Source organism: Panthera leo, chromosome C1 (assembly GCF_018350215.1).
Source record: "Panthera leo isolate Ple1 chromosome C1, P.leo_Ple1_pat1.1, whole genome shotgun sequence".
Taxonomy (NCBI): Eukaryota; Metazoa; Chordata; class Mammalia; order Carnivora; family Felidae; genus Panthera; species Panthera leo.
Genome location: NC_056686.1, coordinates 138,931,487 through 138,951,880, shown reverse-complemented (window position 1 = coordinate 138,951,880; position 20,394 = coordinate 138,931,487). Strand labels below are relative to the sequence as shown.

At 43.3% G+C, this 20,394-nt stretch overlaps 1 protein-coding gene across 5 annotated transcripts in view; it reads right to left on the bottom strand.

The window, feature by feature from the left end:
* The window catches only part of KIF5C (kinesin family member 5C), a 161,812-nt gene that overhangs the window by 31,620 nt on the left and 109,798 nt on the right, over positions 1 to 20,394 (bottom strand). For all 5 annotated transcript variants that reach the window (XM_042948745.1, XM_042948746.1, XM_042948747.1 and 2 more), the window contains 7 exons: positions 18,431 to 18,577; positions 11,855 to 12,043; positions 8,471 to 8,588; positions 6,184 to 6,260; positions 4,741 to 4,850; positions 2,334 to 2,435; positions 2,047 to 2,107 (listed from right to left, as the gene is read on the bottom strand). In XM_042948745.1, the coding sequence (XP_042804679.1) occupies positions 2,047 to 2,107; positions 2,334 to 2,435; positions 4,741 to 4,850; positions 6,184 to 6,260; positions 8,471 to 8,588; positions 11,855 to 12,043; positions 18,431 to 18,577 (804 nt within the window). The remainder of the gene's footprint in view (positions 1 to 2,046; positions 2,108 to 2,333; positions 2,436 to 4,740; positions 4,851 to 6,183; positions 6,261 to 8,470; positions 8,589 to 11,854; positions 12,044 to 18,430; positions 18,578 to 20,394) is intronic.

Below are 20,394 nucleotides of genomic sequence, written 5' to 3'. Positions count from 1 at the left end.
CATGGCTGCCTCGACATCTTCCAACGTCATCTGCTGGAGTGGGCCTCACACTCCTACCCGTGGACAGCAGGTTCTACCCCCCAGCTTGCCCAAATACTCAAGCCAGCAGAGGCCTTGAGCTAAGGAGAATTCTAGGAAGGTCAATCAAGGGCAGCGAGCCTGTTCCTGAAGAACAGTTACAGTTTAGGGAAGGCTCCGAGGGCAGGTTAAGTGAAAAGATGCCATGAGGTTCCAATTTGGGGTTTAAAATGTGAATGTGCGTGATGTGTGTGATGTGAGTGCTGAGTGAGAGAAAGAGAGAAGAGCCACATGGGTGAGTGTGAGGGTGGGAGGGGCCAGCACACGAGGAAGTGCACAGACACGAGAACATGGAAGTGAATGCCCGCGAGTGTGAGGAAGGGACTACAGACTGTGGGGTGTGAGCATGCGCCAGAGTGCACGAGAGGACAAGTGACTTTGCACGAGCGTGAGTGTCACCGTGAGAGAGCCCCTGTGGGAGGGCATGAAGGGCAGGTATGGCAGGTGAGCGAGTGGGGCGGGGGGCAGTTCACGGGTGGAAAGGAAAAAGGTACTGAAACGTCACTTATATCTGGCTAGTGGGAATACGGTACCATTTTACAGTTCAATAGTTTCCTGAATTTTTACAATCATCTATAGCTGTGAGTATCGCTTCTGCAATAAAAGAGACATAGATAAGGCAATTTCACAGCTTCATTTCGGTCTCCCCTACAGCCATCAGCCCCTTCTACCATCTTCTCCACCATGCTGGAAAGGCCCAAGATCCTTTGCATACAGTCATCTTACTTCTGTCCTGAGTGGACTGCACCCTCTGTCCCTCCACCTGGCTTTAAGGGGCAACCAACATCAACTCAGAAGCCAGAGTGCAGAACCAGGCCCAGCCCTACAGCCTAGGGTCACTAGATTCTTGGAGATAGGCACAATACCACATAAATTCACATGGCACATGAGTGGAATCAAAACGTATGACTTTATCTAAACAATTGTATCTAAATGACCGGACATGTTTTCACCAAACTGAGAGCCTAGGTTGGGATGGTCTGTCTTCAAACACAGGCTGTGTGTGGCACTTTGAAGGCCTCTCGAGGGCCCTCAGAGCAGCTGAAGTGGAAGTCAACCAGTGGAGACAAACGTCATGAATTCAGATGCAGGATGAAGAAAAACAACCAGGATTTCAAATAATAAGCCCTTCTAATCTGTCACTCTTCTACCCCAAACCCTGCAAGTCTCAAGTCCCTTCCCAGCTTACACCTGCTCTTGCCTTGACCTCTCTGTGCCCACCTCCTAGCTCCTCCTTGCTTCATTGACCTCCCTGCTGTCACTCCAAAACACCAGGCATGGGCTCACCTCAGGGCTGTGGCATGGGCTATTGCCTATGCCTGGAAGGCCCTTCCAGTCTTGCCCTTTCACCTGCTTCAAGTTCCTACTCAAAAGTCACCGTCTCTTGGGACCTCTGCCAGCAACCACCCTGTGCACTTTCCAGAACCATTTAATGGAGGTCATGATTTCCTCCCTTATTATTCACTATCTGTCTTCCCCATCAGCCGAAGGTAAGCTTCACAAGTGCCAGGATCTTATCTTTGTCATTTATTGATGCAACCCAAGCACCTAGAAGAATGCCAGCCCTCAGTAGGTGCTCTTGAATGTTGAATGGAAAAAAGCTATAGTGTGCAAAACCTGTAAACTTGCAGTCATTGATTTGCAAGTCAGTTTAATTCTCACTCAGGGTCTGCATGGTCACAGCACTAAGCATGGATGGATGGACTGATGGACAGACAGACAGACTGACAGACTGATGGTTAATCATTGTGTCAAGAGCTGGGGAATAAATTCTACAATTCTCACTTTTCCACACAATGTTCTATCTAAATGGAATGTCTAAATATATGGAATTTGCCTAAACGTTTTGTCTAAGACGGTATGTGAGAAAGGTGGGCACAGGTGATATTTTAGAATAAACAAACGCAACAAATCACAAACTCATCAGGTCTCTGAGACGACAGTGAGTTGGGAAACATGTTGACATACCACTGTCTCCTCCAGCCCCTTGAGGTCCTCTCTGGCTTGTTCCCTTTTATCATTGAGCAATCTAAAACAAAAAACAAAACCAAACAAAAAAAGGAGTTATGAACCACCAAAAGGGCATCAGAGATTTCCATTTGCACCTACGGATAAATCAACAAAACAAACCAATGCACACAAACAGCCTTGGCCCAACCTAACCGTAATATTTAGGAATCTGAATCATGGACGCAGGCTTGCGGAGACCCCGCGGGGAGGAGAGAAAGCCGGGGAAACATTTGAAGCACACTCACAAGAGCTTCTCCAGCTTCATTTCCCTCTCTTGGTCTTCCACTTTCAGCTTGTTATAATCAGAACTGAGCTTCTCCTGCTCTAGCTGCAGCTTCTGATTCAAACTGAAATTGAGAGGAAAAAGCAATACAGTCCACATTAGTCTGAAATTCCGAGTCACCCAGCCGAAGACATGGTTCTGTTCCAACCCCATTAGTTCTGTGCAATAAAGGCGGCAATTCTAGAGGATTTTGAGGGATCAGAGAACAACCTCACAGCTTCCTCCCTGCCGAAGTGGAAACTAATTTCTGGGAACATCTCAGAGGCATGAAACATAAGGCTTTGAGAATATATTTATAGTTGGCTTGTGCAAGAGCTTTGGGGGGAAAATAATGAGATAGGAAAAGGGCCGGTATTTTAAAAACAGAGAAAGACAGCACAGTCAGAAGAATTCTGCTTTGTCTGTCCTACAGATGGCATGCACCCACACTCGGGAAACCTTATTTGGCCATTTCAACCTTCCCTGCCTCTCTAGTCCGATGATCTGAGAACATTTTCTAAGTCCAAATTCCTGGCTGACACAGGGACAGTTGTGTGAAGTCTTCAAGGAGTGGGTACAGAGAGAGAAAAATACAAAGAAAGCCCAGGGGCTGCTGCAAAAGGGAAACTCGCCATCTGGTTGGGGGCACTTTGTCAACATTTGCATGCAGTATTTACAAAATCTTTTGTATGGCCATGCCTGTGCATCTGTAAAGGAACAGACCCTACACTATCTGAAGGAAAAATTCAGAGTCTGCTTGAAAGGCACAGGCCAACAAAACTTCTACACCTACTGACTAACTCATTTACCAACCCTCCCTCTTCCCTCCTTCCTTCCCTCCCTCCTTTCCCCTTCCAGTTAAACATGTCAAGGGTGATTAATCAGAATAAAGAACACAGGACATGCTTGAAGGGGAAAGAACAACCTGAATAATAGCATGGGGATGGTTCAAAACGAGGAGAGGAAAGACGACACGAAATGCTTGCCTTAGGTAGACAGTGTGCACAGAGCCCAGGATCACAACACTTACACTTTGCTTCGTTACCATTCTCCTCTTTTAAAATGCAAATATGCTGTGCGAGCAGCTTGCAGACTCTGAAGAGCGATTTGGATCAGTAGCCTGGAGAATTAAACTCTAACTTCAGTTTGATTCCTACTTAGCAGTGTGACCCTAAGTAACTCATTTAACCTTGACTCCCATATAGAAATCTGGCTCTTCATCTACAGAAAGCGGGAGTGGAAGGAGCCTTTAGTCTATATCTTGGGGGCAATGAGCAGGGGGCAGGGGGCAGGGGAGGTGTTAGCGAATGGAAATGTATTTCAATGTAACTGGTTTTCTTTGTTTTCCTGCATCTTTTATTTGTGGCATTTAACAATGTTATTCTAGGGGTACCTGGTTGGTTCAGTCGGTCAGACATCCAACTCTTGATTATGGCTCAGGTCATGATTTCGAGGTCGTGAGATCAAGCCCCGTGTCGGGCTCTACACTGAGTATGGAGCCTGCTTGGGATTTTCTCTCTCTCCCTCTCTCTCTGTCTCTGCCTCATTTGTGTGCTTGCTCTCTCTCTCTCTCTCTCTCAAAATAAACATTAAATAAATAAATAAATAAATAAATAAACAAACAAATAAATAAATAAAAATATTATTCTGCCAAGGGGTTCAAAGATTGCCAAGGGGCTCACTGTGCAAAAATGTTAAGAACCCTCAAGGAGAGGATCCTGAAAGTACTTCCCAGCTTGGTGACTTGTTTTGACAATGAGGCAGGAAGGTAAGAGAGGAAGAGGGGAGAGATCATTATGGAGCAGGGGTTCTTCAGTGGCCGTGACAGGACAGGAAAATGGCCCTGAAGGGGGTGTCCCCAGAGACAAGCTGCAATGAAGCCATTCTGGCAAATGCCACAGGTCTACGAGCATAGACACAGGTCCCTACAAAGCGTGCACATGTGACCAGGTGGCTCAGGGTTGTGCAGGGTGCATTTATGAGTTCGGGTGAGGAGGCAGCAGGAGCTGACTATCTTTTCTGGAGGATTTATTAACCTATCAGAACTCCGGAGTCAGGACCAACTGAGGGTTTTTTTAAATATGTTTTTTCATACAGACGGTGTTTCCACCTATGAGGGCAGCTGAGTCACCAACATGACCCCAGCTCCTCGGGGACGAGGAAGGACGGCTGCACCCGCCTGCCACCTGCCCCAGCAGAGCCCCCCGAGGCTCAGCTCCAGATGGGAAAACAGACGTAGGAAGCCGCGTGTGTAGCCCACTGCAGCCCAGGGCACAGCCCAAGGCCCACAGGGCGAGGCGAGCAGACCTCAGCTCAAAGACACATCCTTCCAGGCTGGCCGAAGACTCCATGCCTGCCCCCACATCCCAAGAGCCCCTGGGCCGACTCACTCCCGCATCTCATCGATGATTTTCTGCTTCTCCTCGATCTCATCTCGAAGTCTGGACAGCTGCTTCTGGTGAGCTTCCCGGTGACTCTCCATCTGCTGCTCCAGCGCCTTCTGCGAGCCAGGCCAGCAGAGATGTGTCATCCACTCGTTGGCTCACAGCCCACACTATGATAAGCCCTGGATTGCTTCTGCCTCCTACCCTACATCCCTCAGCTGTCAGGTCCCCAAACTGAGGCCCCCCGAACCCGCCTTGTCGTACTGGCACGACCAAACCCAAAGATCTATTATAAAACAGAGTGGGCCCTGGGAGCAAATCAGTCCATCAATTAAATAAAAAGCTTTTTCCGTGACCTTCTACAGCTCACCAGGCTACATGGCTTCTCTAGCCAGGTCAGTCAGAGGGCATGGACCTCTGACTACTCAGGTGACCTCAGACAAGCCATGTAACCTGTGTGAGCTACACTGCCTCATCTGTAAAATTTAGATAATTGCCCCAGTCCTGCCCACTGCACAGATTTGTGGTGATGTTCAAAGGAGAGCTCTTCACCAAAGCCATATGAAACCAGGAGAGGGGCCCATCAAGGTGAGCCTGGGGCAGGATCATACCACGGGCACTGTTTTGACTATGGACTCACATCCAAATGGACTCGTAGTCTGCCTAAAATGAAGTAAAACTCAACATTTTCTCATATCTCACTTTATTCAGCTAAAAATCTTATTTCCCAGTCATTTATCCTACATTTTCCTTCACTACTTTACATGTGACCAAACATAAAGATCTCTATGTATAAGATGGAAACTCAAATTTGGAGTGCTTCTTTTAAAAAGTCAAGGAGAGGGGGCATTTGGATGGCTCAGCGGGTTGAGCATCTGACTTTGGCTCAGGTCATGATCTTGGCAGTTTGTGAGTTCAAGCCCCACTATGGACTCGCCGCTGTCAGCACAGAGCCCGCTTTGGATGCTCTGCCCCCCACCCCTCTCTCCCTGCCCATCCCCTACTTGCACTCTCCTGAAAATAAAATCAATATTCAAAAAAAATGAGAAAATAAAAATGTCAAGAGGAGAAATGTTTTCTTTCATTCAAAGAAAGGGCAAACACTTCTTCAGAAGTTAATGTCAACAGTGTGGCCCATGTAGGGACTGGGGGCTGGAGGGGGGAGGGGGGTTCTGCTCTTCCCTTCTGCACCAGGAACGGGGAAGGAACACGTACCAAAGCAACGTGGCTATTACTACGGACTTCGTGGGGTTTCTGGACACTCCACCTCCATCTCAGTCCTACACAGGCCACGCCGTGAGAACGGCTCCGACTGCCCGGCATCGGCACCCCCACTCCCCTCCCCCTCCCGCACTGCCGCACACATCTCTAAAGGAGACAGAGTTCCCTAGAACAAGAAAGTGTGGTCCGAATGCGTGCTGGGCTCCATGGGAGGGGTGGCATACACACCTTCATTTCCTCGGCGTCCTGCAGTCGGGTCAGGTGTTCCTTTTCCTTATCCTGGAAGCTGACTTCGTGCATTTTTTCTGTTTTGAATTTTAAATGATGATTTAAGATTTAACTGGTAGGACTCACATCCAAAAGTTAAAAAAAAAAAAACAAAACTTAAAAGAAAAAAGATTAAAAAAAAGGAAGAGTGGCCATGGAGTGAAACGTGAGCTTACATCACCGACTACACCCCATGGTATGCATCCAAGACTGGGAGGAGGACTTCTGGCTGAGGAGGGCTCCAGCAGGAGGGGCAACTGTCGGGGACAGGTGCTAACTTGGAGTGGGCCACTCTAGGTCAGAACCAACCTGGCCGGTTATGACCTCACACCTCGGACAACCAGTCCCCACCTGGCCTGGTCCCCACCTGGCCTCGGTGAGCAAGCCCCGAGGCAGTACACATTAACCTGCTATGTAGATCACAAAGCACCATGTGAATGTTAGTGGCATTTGGATTCATGACACTATTAGAGTTCCAGAAAGAGCTAATTTACCTCCCATGGGTAAGCTGTTTATTCTCTAAGAATCTAGAGCAGGTAAATAAACATAATCTAAGGCTAAGAAGAGAGAAAATAGAAATATAAAATAATACTCTCCAGATTAAACAGGAAAGCCCCATATTTGGGGCAGGGCTGCTGCATGGCACACCTCCAGGGGGAGCCAGCCCAGCCTATTCTTGCTTTTAGGAGCACTCCCTGAGCATACCATGGCAGGCTGAGGTGGGATGGCGGGCGGGAGCAAAATGGTTTAAAACAGTGACTTTCAAGTCATTATGCTTTCTATCTAGTCTGCTCCACTTTATTTCAGATCTTCTCACCCTTGTTTTATTTCTACTCAGTGGCCCCACTGCAGAAGCCATTTACAGGAAAGAACAGTTCTTTTCTGTGTGAAGTCTTAGGGGGAACGCTCTGTCTCTAACATTCATTCATTATCACATGAAGAAAACATTACAAGGTCATAGCGGGGGTGAGGATGTTCTTCATCTTTTTAAATTTGCCTTGGCATTTGAAACAAAGTGTATTTACTGAGCAAGTGACTATATTAACAATAAGGGAAATAAAAACAGGGTAGCATCATCACCAATCCTATTACCCTACCAAAACCATTTTCGTTTTAAATATTAATCCACAGGCCTTGGAACACAAGCATCCATTGATTCCTACATGCTATAACCACAGTGAAGATAAGATTGCATATTATGATCTTTACTTAATTTAAGGATGCATCGTAAGCATGGCTGTACAGCCTCCACATACTTCACCCCCAATACGTGTTCTGTTAAAAACCATACCGTAGCTCAATTAACTGTTGGACATTTAGGTGGCTTCCTTTCCTTTCCTTTCCCCCCACTAATACAAGGAATTCTGCAATGAATATTTGAGATATGAGGATCAAAAGGTGTGAAAAGTGTTACGATTATTAATATTTGTTTTCAAAATGCTTTCCTAAAAGGACTAACAATTTTCATTGCAGCTCATAGTACGTGTGGTCCATTTCACTGCAATGCATACATTCTTAATCCTGTTCTGTCTTCTGCATTTCTAGTTACCTCTCTTGAATGTCTTCTATGTATTCATATCTTTTGAGTGTTTCCTAGGTGTCAGGCACTTCCCTAAGCAAAGAGTATCAGAAGGCTGCCTGGCAAAGGGAAGAGCTTGTTCATAGGATAAAGGTAAAGGTAGCCATTGGTGGAAGTTCAGACCTTATATTAAGAGTGGTGGGACACCATGGAAGGGGCACAGGCATGGGGCTGGCACAAGATAGAAAGTGATTTTAGAATAGTCCGCAACACGGTGGCTGGCAAGGAGAAGATGGGGTGGGACTGTCCGTAGATGGATGTAGCCACAACTCTTAATTAGGATTAAGGATGGTGAAAATGAAGGCAAAGATGAGCAGAAGCAGAGAAGCATCTGGCAGGTCAAATGGACAGGCCGTGGTGACAGACTGGAGGCAGGAAGTAGAAAAGAGAGAGGATTCTGACTTGGGAAGCAGGGTGGACTGAGGGAAAAAGGGAAGAGGAGCAAATATTGTGTGGGGGCAGTCTTCTAGATATTTCTCTTTCTCTTTCTTTCTTTCTTTCTTTCTTTCTTTCTTTCTTTCTTTCTTCTCATCCCACAATTATTCCATTGTTTTCAATAGATCTAGAAGTGCTGTAATTGAGCAAAACTAAACATCATGAGTTCAGCCAACTAGAGAGTATCTGATGTGGGTCGAGAGCTCAACACCTGCAAAGTAGTCAATTATTTACCTTGGGCTCGGAGTTTGGCCAGCTCTTCACTAAGTGAGTCTTGGGACTCTTCCAGCTGCCTCCTCTTCTGTTCCATGTTCTGCATGTAATCTGTCAGGGATTTGATCTTGGCTTCATGCTTTAAATAAGCAAATAGATATAAAGGAGGCATGAGTGACCATAACTGCCATCCTGACTTTCCTGGGACTGTCTGATGGGAAAATGCAATAGAGGAGGAGTTCTTGGGTCCCTTTTTGGAGTACCAACACCCAAAGGATGCATATTTGCCCTCTCCTTGGGATTTGGGATCACAGACTAACACAGTCCTCTGTTTCTTCCTTGTGCTTCTCTGCCCCATTCCTCACAGACCCTTCTGATGGCCGTCCCCCTCCTCACCATCCACTTAAGCGAGATGCCAACATCCAAGCTGGTTTGTCTCCTTGTAGAAAACAGAGTGTGCTAGAGAGAAAGGACTGGGAAAATGTGTAGGGAAGAGGGCTTCACTCTTTGAACCAACACCTGTGGATTCTGTCTTCGGAACTCAAACATTGTGTCTTTTCTTTTTCTGTCTCTCAAGCACACCAATTCCTGTGTCGGGGACCTTGCATTTTACATTTTCCTCTCCTGAGGAAGTGCTCCCACCTACCCTCCCAGAATCCTTATCACTCAGGTCCCAACACTTTCTTACAGCACCCAACTTCTACATGACTTATCTATTTCTTTTTACTTGTTAGCTCCATGAGGGTATGGAGTAGATACCTAATAAATATTAGTGGCACCAATGAATGAATGGGAGCTCATTGACTGAATAAAGACAGTTGGCCCTTCTAAGCAGATGGAAATTGGTAGACACCCCTCCTTTAAGATGTACAGTGTTCACATTAAGGAAGGAAAATCCTGGAGAATGAGCTCTAATCTAATGAAATAACCTCTGGGAAATGGACTCAGGTGGAGCAGTCATAAGCGTAGCTTTTGGTGAAAAGGATGAGTGTCAACGAAGAAGATAATAGCATTTTAGCTGGAAATATTTTGTCAGATTCCTTAGATCGTGTCAGAAAATAAAGAGCCAAGGTCTTACGTACCCCACGAAATAATGATTGAATATTTGGCTTTGTGTAAATTGTAAGAGACTACAAAGCAGCACCCAAAAGAAAGCTGCATTTGTCGCTACTGTAGAAAGCACTAACGTAGGTATCCTGTAACACTGAAACATTCAAATATTCTTGACTCTGATCTGGTATGCCCAAAGTCAATGTCACTCTAAGACCTGGGCAACTGAGCCCTCAATCCTGAGCCTCATACTTTAGAGCACCTCATGTGGGCTGGCCTCTGGCTACACTCATTCCACTGAGCCAAGAGTCTGTAGGCTAAGGGGGTGTGCCATGTAGGACCCATGTCTCCTTCTAGACCACACTCTGCGTACTGGAAATGCAGAAACTCACTACTCCAGTGGCCATAAAGCCCACTCCCAGGGCTGACACTGCAGCTTCTGTCATCAATTTATACAGATTAGAGTTGACAGTGACACAGTTTCACCAGTTCACAGACAGTGCAGAAGGGACTTAGACACGGAAGCTGGTGTGTCAAGATGAAAAGAGGAGACAGCAGGGTGCAGAATGAGGGACCTCTATTTGCACTCTTGCCTTCGTCTCCAAACGTTAGGGGTGGGACCTTCCAAAATCACATGTTATCAGTGTAACAGGTGACCTGGGTATCATGCCCTAACGTTCATTATTTTCTCAAATTTTTTAAATCATAAAAATGTCAAATAAAGCAAATCCAGCAAGATTTCACCCATAAACCACTCTTAACTTATCAACTATTCCTGATATTAACTGTATGAATGCATATTGTATAAAGTTGCAAGGCATAGCATAAATATAACTCTGCATTTTCATTTTCATTTACCTTTATATAATTAAACTTTTCAAATGGCTGAATTTCATAAATTCTTTGTAAGAGCTACATAGCATTCTCCCATGCAACCTTATGTTATCAGCCTATGAATAGGTATTTGGGTATTTTATTTTATTATAATGTAAGTAATATTGCACCTAACATCTTCCATACAGGCTTTTCATATTTTAATCAGGAAATGATAACATATAAAATAAAATTTTTGCATTTTCATTATCAATGAAAATACCGTAAGTGAAATTCCTGGACCAGAGTACTTACATTGTATGGTTTTTGATTCCCAAGGTGCCTTCCAAAAGGACTGACCCAATTATACTTTTCTCAGCAATGTACATAAATTTCACCATCACACACCAGCACTAAATAATCTTTTCAATACATTTTTGCTTATTACATCAGTTATAAAATGGAAACTTGATGCGTTAATTTGCGTCTCTTAGATTACTATGGCGGGACACGAGGCGGCTGGAGCTGGTTCTATGATTACATATTACTGTGTTTACAAGCATACCAGAATGAAGTATGCTTTTGTCTGCCTCTCAGTATTATTTGATGCTCCACTCCATGCCGGTATCAGATTCCTGCAAATGATTTCAGCTGTTTTAATGCCTGGTGTAAGGCAGTGAGCAGCTCTCCCTGTACCACTCAACAGAAGCCTCAAACCCCAAACACCCAGCTCAGATATCAGTGGCAGACCAGAAACTAGACTGCCGTCTTCTGAAACCACCTCACTGAAATGAAAATGCCATTCCAGTGGGAAGAAGAGCAGTCTTACTCCCAGGGCAGAGGAAACGTGCCCCGGGGCTTGAAAATCCCTTCAAGCCTTTGCGTTCACACAAGCTTTGGTCTGAGTCCCAGATCTGCCTTGCACTGGCTATATGAGTTTGGGCAGAATATATTTAATCTTTCTGAGTCTCACTTTCCTTATCTGAAAAATAAGAATAATAATAATAAAACCTGCCCACCAGGATTTTTTTAAAGATCAAGTGAGATAATGCACGTAAAGTGCTCAGTGCAGTGTATGGAGCGTTGTAAACACTCAACAGAATGTTACCTGCCACTATTATTAATAATAGCAGTAGTGGCAACAGTTTCTGTTTTCACATATTAAATTGGACCTGTGGTAGGGATTAAAAGATGAAGGAATGTTGCCTTAGGTGATAGGAGATTTAGATTCTATCCAATCTCATCCATTCATTACAGATTTCTACCTACCTACCTCTGTATCCATACATAGTTAGGGATGTGTAGACACATCCTTTAAAAAGGGATTGAAGGGAATTCGTGCAATTCACACAACAAAATCTAGCCTTAAGAATAAGCCTGGGCTCTCATTGCCTGGGGAGGCCACGGACAAGTCTTACATAAAGCAAAGTCCACCGACTATCCCTATCGTGTACCCGATTGTGTACTGTCCCAGTAACAGCACAGAGGAAGCAGATTTCAAGAGGTCAAGGGAGTGACATAAGGGGAAGAGGGGTGACCTACCTGGGAGATGAGCAGCTGGCAGGCTGCCAGCTCCCGCTCACTGGCATTCATCTTCCTGTTGGAGTCCATCTGGGCGCTCTCGAGCTGTTTGCTGCGGTTCACCAGGGATTTGACCTCCGACTTCATCTTGCTGATATACAGGCGGGCCATGGTGAATTCCTCCTCAATGACTCCATTCACATCTGCCAACTGAGCACAGGAAGGAATATGCTCAACTATTGCCTACAATTTCCAGAGCTTCATGGGGCCCCTAAAATCTGTCCACGGATCCTCAAGATGTCTCTGGATTTCTGATTAAGGATCCCTAATTATAGGACCACAAGCTGAAAATGATCACTAAAAATTACTTGTATGTTCACTGTGTGTGCATGTGTGTGTGTGTATCCCCCAAGTTTTCTGAAACCTCAGGGAAGACTGACTTAAAAACCTCTACTAAATATAATCCTTAATCAATGAATCCTTAATAAAAAAATTAGATTACATTTAATTTGTAAGATAAAAGACATGATATCGGAGGAAAAAGACATTGAATACTTAAAAAGAGCTAACTTTGATGAGGTATTCCATTCAATGTCTTATATCTTACATTTCTAGAATAACTACAAGCACCAGTGTTCCTAAAGGGGACTCTGAGTCCCTATAAGAACTCAAATAAAAATTTCAGTTATGTTCTCTATAGTCTGCTATTCAGACAGAGAAGTAGAATAATGTCGTGAATATGCTTCTATAAGCAATTGTTGAAACAAAAAAGGATTTTCTATATAGTCTTCAATTAAACAAAAAAAAAATCTAGTAAGAATGTGTTGTTACCAAATGAAGGTTTTCCTACATGACTTTTCACTTACTACCAATCAATATTTCCATCTCTGTGACTACACACCCCCCTTTTAACATTTATTCATTTTTTGAGAGCGAGAGAGACAGAGCTTAAGTAGGGGAAGGGCAGAGAGACAAGGAGACACAGAATCAGAAGCAGACTCCAGACTCTGAGCTGTCAGCACAGAGCCCGATGCGGGGTTTGAACTCATGGACCACAAGAAGATGACCTGAGCTGAAGTCGGACACTTAACCGACTGAGCCACCCAGGCGCCCCTCTGTGCCTGCCCCTTCTAAGGAAACAAGAATTTAGTTTGCATTATTTAAAATTACCTGAGAATTTAACAGTCTGAATCCACCTTTAGAAAGATAGATTCTGACAGCCAGCATTCCTGCACGATATCATATTTGGTGTCTGAGTTTCAGAGCTCAACTGGAAACAAAAACTGAAGCAAGGTACTTGGGATAGAAGCTCATTTGCAGAGAGGCAAAGATGCTCTTGAAGAGCAACTGACCAAATAAGCAAAGTAACTGTGTGCATATTTTGTTTAACCACCAGAGGGCATCCTAGGACCTCAGGAGAAAACAAGAGAGCTGTCCAGTACCCAGCCCACAAATAGAGGCTTCAATTGGTTCTAAAGACAATGATTCCAACTATGGTTTTAATGTTCCACAGTACAACTGCCTACTTTTGTCAGTATTGCTGTCATTGACTCATCATATGATGATTTTTTAGTGAAAATTTAAGAGCTAGAATATGGACTCGTGTATCAGTCCTGAAATTGGTAGCTGAGAGGAAGTATACTAGACAGCACTCAACGCCTGTAACCTGGGGTCAACCTTCCCCTAGGGATTCCACAACAGTATTTGTTAAATGACTCCAGTGTCAATCAACACAAAGCAGAATCTATGTTAACAGAACGAAAATCTAGAATCTTATCTACCATCTTATTTTAATGGAGTTTCTTGCTAAGCCAATTATAATTCCGACTGCCAATAACGATTTGCCTCCCAACACCATTCCTCATCACATTACTTTTTAAACCCAATAGCATGCATGGAGATAACGGATGAGAAACACCGCTAATCTTTCCATGCAGTTTTGTTGTGCCTTTGTGATTGGTCCAACATGGAGCAGACATGAGAAGCTTGTCCTTGAGCCTCACCAGGTATGTCCTATATGTGGTCCAGCTTACCAGAAAGGTAAGCGAACATCTATCTCTTTCATGTGGAATTCACAACCTACACCAGCTCCTCATGGAAAAACACTGAACCAACAGGTATGGCATTTTGGGAAGGGAACAAACACTTCCTCCTCTCCAGCTCTGTCTGTAGATGAGGACACTTTGTATACTCCATGCCCAGATATGTGCACTGGGGAAGAGTAAAAGAGTATATACAATAATAGGCTTCCTCCAATATGAAAGCTGGATGTTCTTCCCCCCAAACCAGAACCATAACTTCTGGAGCCCACTCTTGTCCTAGGAGGTCTAAAAGATTTTAAGTCTGATGAAAACAAAGCAAAACAAAACAAAACAAAAAACAAACAATACTCCAAACAAATGGTTTTACTATCAGGTTGCCTTTTTGTTGTTTTTGCTTTGTTTGTTTTGTTTTGTTTTAACCACTTAAGAGTTCATATATTCAGTCATGTAAATGTAAAGTTTTCAGTAAGCCCAGCACACTGTTATTTCAAAAAGGAGAATCAAGAGGGGTGCCTGGGTGGCTCAGTCGGTTGAGCGTCCGACTTCAGCTCAGGTCATGATCTCATGGTCCATGAGTTCCAGCCCCGCGTCGGGCTCTGTGCTGATGGCTCAGAGCCTGGAGCCTGTTTCAGATTCTGTGTCTCCCTCTCTCTCTGACCCTCCCCCGTTCATGCTCTGTCTCTCTCTGTCTCAAAAATAAATAAACGTTAAAAAAAAAAAAAAAAAAAAGAGAGAGAATCAAGAAGTGTTATTTATAACTCTCCCCTGGGTTTGACAATGACTCCAACAGTACACACTAAACTGCATGATCCAACAGAGATGACTAATCCAGAAGAAAAGACTGCCTTCACATGGGCATGAGATGCTGCCTGCCCGCCTACTAGAAGTCACCTCCATACCCACCACTCCAGGTCCCTAGAGCATGGAGTGACTACGCAAGGTGCCATCTCAAGGCCAAGTAAAAGGTAGGTGAGGTGACTGTTCACTTTCTAACACCTAAGAGTCAGAATGGGACTAGAAGTCCTTTTTTGCTTCTTCTTCTTCTTTTTTTAATGCCCAGAAATGTCCATTTGCTTTGTTAGTGCAGTACACAGCTAAGGCTTGAAGCGGTTGCTTCTGAGAGCTTGAAGGACAGGAGGGGACTGGAGACATTAGACTTCCTGGGGGCCACCTTTCTGGCTGGGGGCTGGGACCCCGAAACCCTGGACCTTCCAGACCCAAGGCTGTGTTGAAGAGGCTGATGGGAGTGGCGCTGTTGGTGATGAGGGTTGATCAGGCCCAGGATCTGGAGCATTTATCCTCCTCTCTGCTCAGCCATAGCAGGGTCCCTGATGCTTAAAATTCTTCATCTCCACCTCCCCAGACCCAAAGTCAAAAGAAAATTTGGCAGTTAATCCAATCCCTTTCATTTAATCTGCCTCAACTTTCTATTTGGTGTGTGGTTAGACTTCTGGAAATCTTTGTTTTAAAGAAAGCCTGGTAAACAAGACAAGAAGAGGAAGCTCACTAATAAACCCAGATAAAGTCAACTCTAGGCTCATGACATCATTTGTTGGTCTCATTTTGCTGACTAAACAAAGTATTGCCTGAACTCTAAAAACGTTTGAAGACATGATTAAGCTGGATAAATGTGGGTTCTTCTATTTCCCTGCTGTCTGAGCCTGTTGTATTCTTGAAGTGAGGACATCTTTTCCCCTTATCCCAAGGTACGACCAGAAGGACCATGTTGGGGGCACCTGGGTGGCTCAGTCAGTTAAGTGTCCGACTTTGGCTCAGGCCATGATCTCTCAGTTGGTGAGTTCAAGCCCTGCATCAGGCTCTGTGCTAACAGCTTCAAGCCTGGAACCTGCTTCAGATTCTGTGCCTTCTTCTCTCTCTGCCCCTTACCTCAATCACACTCTGTCTTTTTCTCTCTCAAAAATAAATATTTTTAAAAAATTATTAAAAAAAAAAAAAAAGAAGGGACTGTGGGAACTGAATAGGGTTTCAGGAACAGAAAACAGGATCACTGACAAAGTTTTCCCTGATCTGATCATTGTTTTAGATAAAAGAATTACTTTAGTTGAATACTCATAACAAATACTCCATACCCAAAATATAGATTTAAAAAATATATGTATAACTCATGACATTTCTGAGCTGACAACCTTTAAGATAATGTGGGCTCATCTCGTTAGTTTACAAATCAGGAAAGTGAAGCCTCAAGAAGTGAAGTGAAATTGCCCAAAGTCCCATAACCCCTCCCCTTTAGTTCTCATTGCCCTAATGATTAAATCATAACTGTAAGAAAAAACAAACTTCATAATGATTAAGAATATGATGCTCTCTGAGTGAGAGTTATCAATGAAAATAACTAGTTATCAATGAAATTAACTAAGGCATCCAATGTCTGGAATCCAAAAATATCCGGAAAACATCCAGTTGAGCATTTAAAAATAATCTCAATCATATTTCAGAGTCCCAAAGGTAAGGACTCTTTTTTTAATGCCGAAGCACCCAGACACTTCTTGATTTCATTAGCATTTCTCATTAGCTCTATTTTAGAACTTAGTATAAAAATATCTTCCCTTATCGTTATCAGCAGCAGGCACCAACTTCTCATAAATCAATTCCACCTTCATATTGCAAGGGCCATTTAATCACCCAAATCTCAGAAGTTTATAGCTCAACACCAAAGCCAGCATGCTTCTAAAAATTAAATCCCTATATATAAAATCACCAAACTGGATCTTAATAGGGTTAATCTTGTAGTATTTGAGAATTCAGGGCTAAAATTAGATTCATTTGCAAAGATTCATGAGATATGCAGTTACAAGAGAGGTTCTATGAAAGAATGATTAAGTTTACAAAAGGTTGTATACTCTAAGCCTAGATCTGTTATGTCATCTAAGAAGGGATTTCTATGTTTCCCAGAAATGTCTATAAACAGAAGGAATCTGGGGAGCCTTTTCTAGTATTTAACAATCCCAACTCAAACCCTGAGTGTGCCCATAAAGGCTGAGGTAGAATTCAGCCTTTTAAAGGGCTAACCTCAAAGAATTTGATTTTAGGGCCTTGTGAAGTAGACGTTAAACAATGTAATGTTATTCCCTGGCTTGCCAAAATCCACCACAGCTATCAATGGCTATTCTGTACAAGGTGCTGTATTATTATCATAAAGCTACAGTAATCAAAACAGTGTGGTTTTAGCATAACGATTAGATCAAACAGTCCCACACACTTTTGGGGGTGATGGATATGCTCATTATCTTACTTGGTAATGGTTTCATGAGCGTATAATATGTCAAAACTTTTCAGACTATGCACTTTAAATATTTGCAGCTTAATTTATGTCAATTATACCTCCTTAATAAAGCCATTTTTTAAAATCTCGATCTCCTTTTACTGCGGCAATTGTTAACCATTCTTGCCTGATAACATTACACACGCTCTTTTGTCCCTCTATTCCTGGCTCATGGGAAACTTCATACCACTCCCATTCTTCCCACCTCCCTTACTCCTTGCTGTCAGTAGCACCAATGTGCACAACTCCAGGGGATTTATCATGGTTCGTTGAAGCCAATTACAGCAATACTATTTCCCTTTGCTTTGCCAGCCTCCCTTGCAATTTGGGGTGACCATGTAACCCAATTCTGGCTAGTAAGGTATAAGGGGACATCTGTCAGGGACTTCTGGGATATAGTTCCATCCTGGATGGAAACTGGCTGCCTTTTCAACCCATCCTGCCTTGGATGTGGTTGTGCGAAGATACGATGCTCGGTGCCAAAGCAGCTATCTTGCTACCACGAGACAAAATTCTAAGAATGTAAAAAGGTAACAAGCTAACAAAAGCAGAAAGGAAACAAAGAAAAGATCTGAATCCTTGACATCACTGGGACACTGGACCAAAATTTGCTTCTGAAATTTTAATAAGGTTAGAATGACCTGGACAATCTTGTTAAAATGCAGATTCTAATTTCAGTAGGTCTGCAGTGGGCTTGAGAGTCTGTACAAACTCCAAGTTTCCAACAAACTCCCAGGCGATGCAGATCACAACCTGAATAGCAAATTCTAGACTTCTCATATTGTGAATAATTAAATGTGGATTTATTTTTTAAGCCACTGTTAGAATCCTATTACTTTCAGCTGAAAGCTTTCCTAATTCATACCAATTGGTTGGGGAATTTTCATTCTGCTGGGTTCTCACAGAAAAAGAGAAACACAATTCTGAGATTAGAAGTGTTGTTTAACCTATCCAATTCCAAACTTCTGTGACATTGGCATATAAGTTTGAGAAATAACACAATTTGCATAAGGCCAACCAAAATTTGAAGACATCTCTTCTACTTGAAAGGTAATTTTTTTCTTCTTTTCCAAACTCAGTCATTCTTAGTCATTAATTCAGCCCTTGGTTCATTTGTTCATATAGTAACAAGTATGTGGCAGGTGCAAAGCACTGTACTGAGCATTAGATACTTAGGAGAATAAAACACAGACACCGCTTGCTTAGGATCACACGTTATAAGCACAGATTGGGAGGGGGGGGGGGGGTGGGCAAAAGGAAGGGCTGGCTTACAGTCTTCACATCATTGGTGCCGATAATTCCACCTATCTCCCCCAGATCCTTCAACAGCAAATTCAGGATCTCAGTAGCCCTCTTCTTCTGGTGGTTGCTAAGCTCTTGTAGCTGGCTCAGCTCTCTCTGTGTGGTTGTCAATGTAGTCTGAAAAACACATTTTAACAGCAAATTAAAAGAGCTGCCCATCAATTCATACCCACGGTACTACAAAGAATGACAACATAATGTAGAATGGAGTTCTTTTATCATTTCATGCGATCTCAACGTAAGTTGAACTATAGTGGAACACTGCATTCTCTGAGAAAAAAGGAGAATTTGTCATGGCCTGGTACGTTCCATCGACATATCATGTGACAATCTCTGGGGTGGTGAAATAAGTTATTAAAAAATAAAGCCCAAAGGGAGCCCTTTGGTTGACAGCATGTGATCACATCTTCCTACCCACAAATGTTCCATTTTGGTCCTCATTTTCTAGGGTCCAAACATACCTGCAAACACCCCATCCCCATTTCCAAACCAACCTGCCCCCTGGGCCATTTCCAGATCCCCATCTGACTTCGTAGTAATAGATGGGTCTGGAAGGCCCAGAGAGACATTCATCAGTTTAGAAAACAACTTATGAAAAGTTTTCTAACCTTCACAGTGAAGCTGAATTGAACACTCTCATCTCTTTTTAAAATGAATCAAGTCCTCATCTCAACATATAGCAGTAGCTCCATTTTATTGCCAAACATTAACAACCCATCTCTTTCCCATCCCTCGTGTATGTTACCAGAAGGTAGATATTTACAACGAACTTAACGAACTCTCAACATCAGTAGAATAGTCATATTTTGATGTCTTGGTATTAACTCAGCCAGCAAAGAAAATAATTTCCCTAAATTTCAGAGCTGTGGAGGTCAATGCAAAGACACTTATGAAATTCTTCCATATGCAGCTATTTTCCTAGAGCACTTTTTAATGATCTGACTGAAAATAGTACCCCATACCAGTCTAGTAATACTTTGGCTTGGCAGAAAATAAGGACCCTATTATGGAAAATGTTCCATCATTTTGAGAAGCAAATAATATGAAGGACTAATTAAAGAATCCTGTAGAAAAGAGTAAGCAGAGAAAATCTAAGTCTCCTCCTTTCCTAAGTGATTTCTGGTTTGTTTTCTGTTTCTTTTTTGGTTTTGCCACCACTTACTTCGTTTTGTTTTTAAAACCCACAGAAGCAACAGTTCGCATCTTGGAAAGCCATTTAAGTCTTCCTTCATGCAGTTGAATATATGGAGTTAGGAGCCTTTTTCATCAGCTGTACAGTCAGCAGGTTAGAGCTTTCCTGCACCAACTGCTACCCCTTGCCTGGGAGGACTGGAAGTCTTCCATAAAGCAGGCTAGGCACAATCCTATGATAGCAGGCCATTGGGCCAAGGTGCCAAGGGCAGCCAGTTAGAGCCACTTGGTTTCCCACCACCCATCTTCCAAGTAGAAAAGGACAAAATGCAAACATCTTGCCACCAGCCACGTCACCAAGTGCTCCCTGTCCCTGCTGCCACTAGCTCATTGTGCAGAACCTGTGGCATCTTTGACTGGGAGAATCTGAAATTTAGGAAATGTGCAGACTGAAGCACTGGTGTAAAACAGGATGACAAACACACCAGGACAATCAGTCCTAGGCTAGGACAAGAAACTGTGTGGAAGGAATGAGTTTCCATCAGGAGGGTACAAACAAGAGTGAAACCCACACCTTCCTTCGGTCACCTACTCTCACTTGTTTATATAACATTTTGAGATTTATCTATTGGTATTGTAGCATATGCACAGGTCTGTGCTAAGTGCTTTATACAAATTGTCACTAATTCTCATGCACTGAAAGGTGTATGTTATTAACGGATAAGGGAACAAATACTCATGAAGTTTACTTGTGTTCATTAAGGCCTAATAGTTATAAAGTCGAAATTTTAACAAGGATTTTT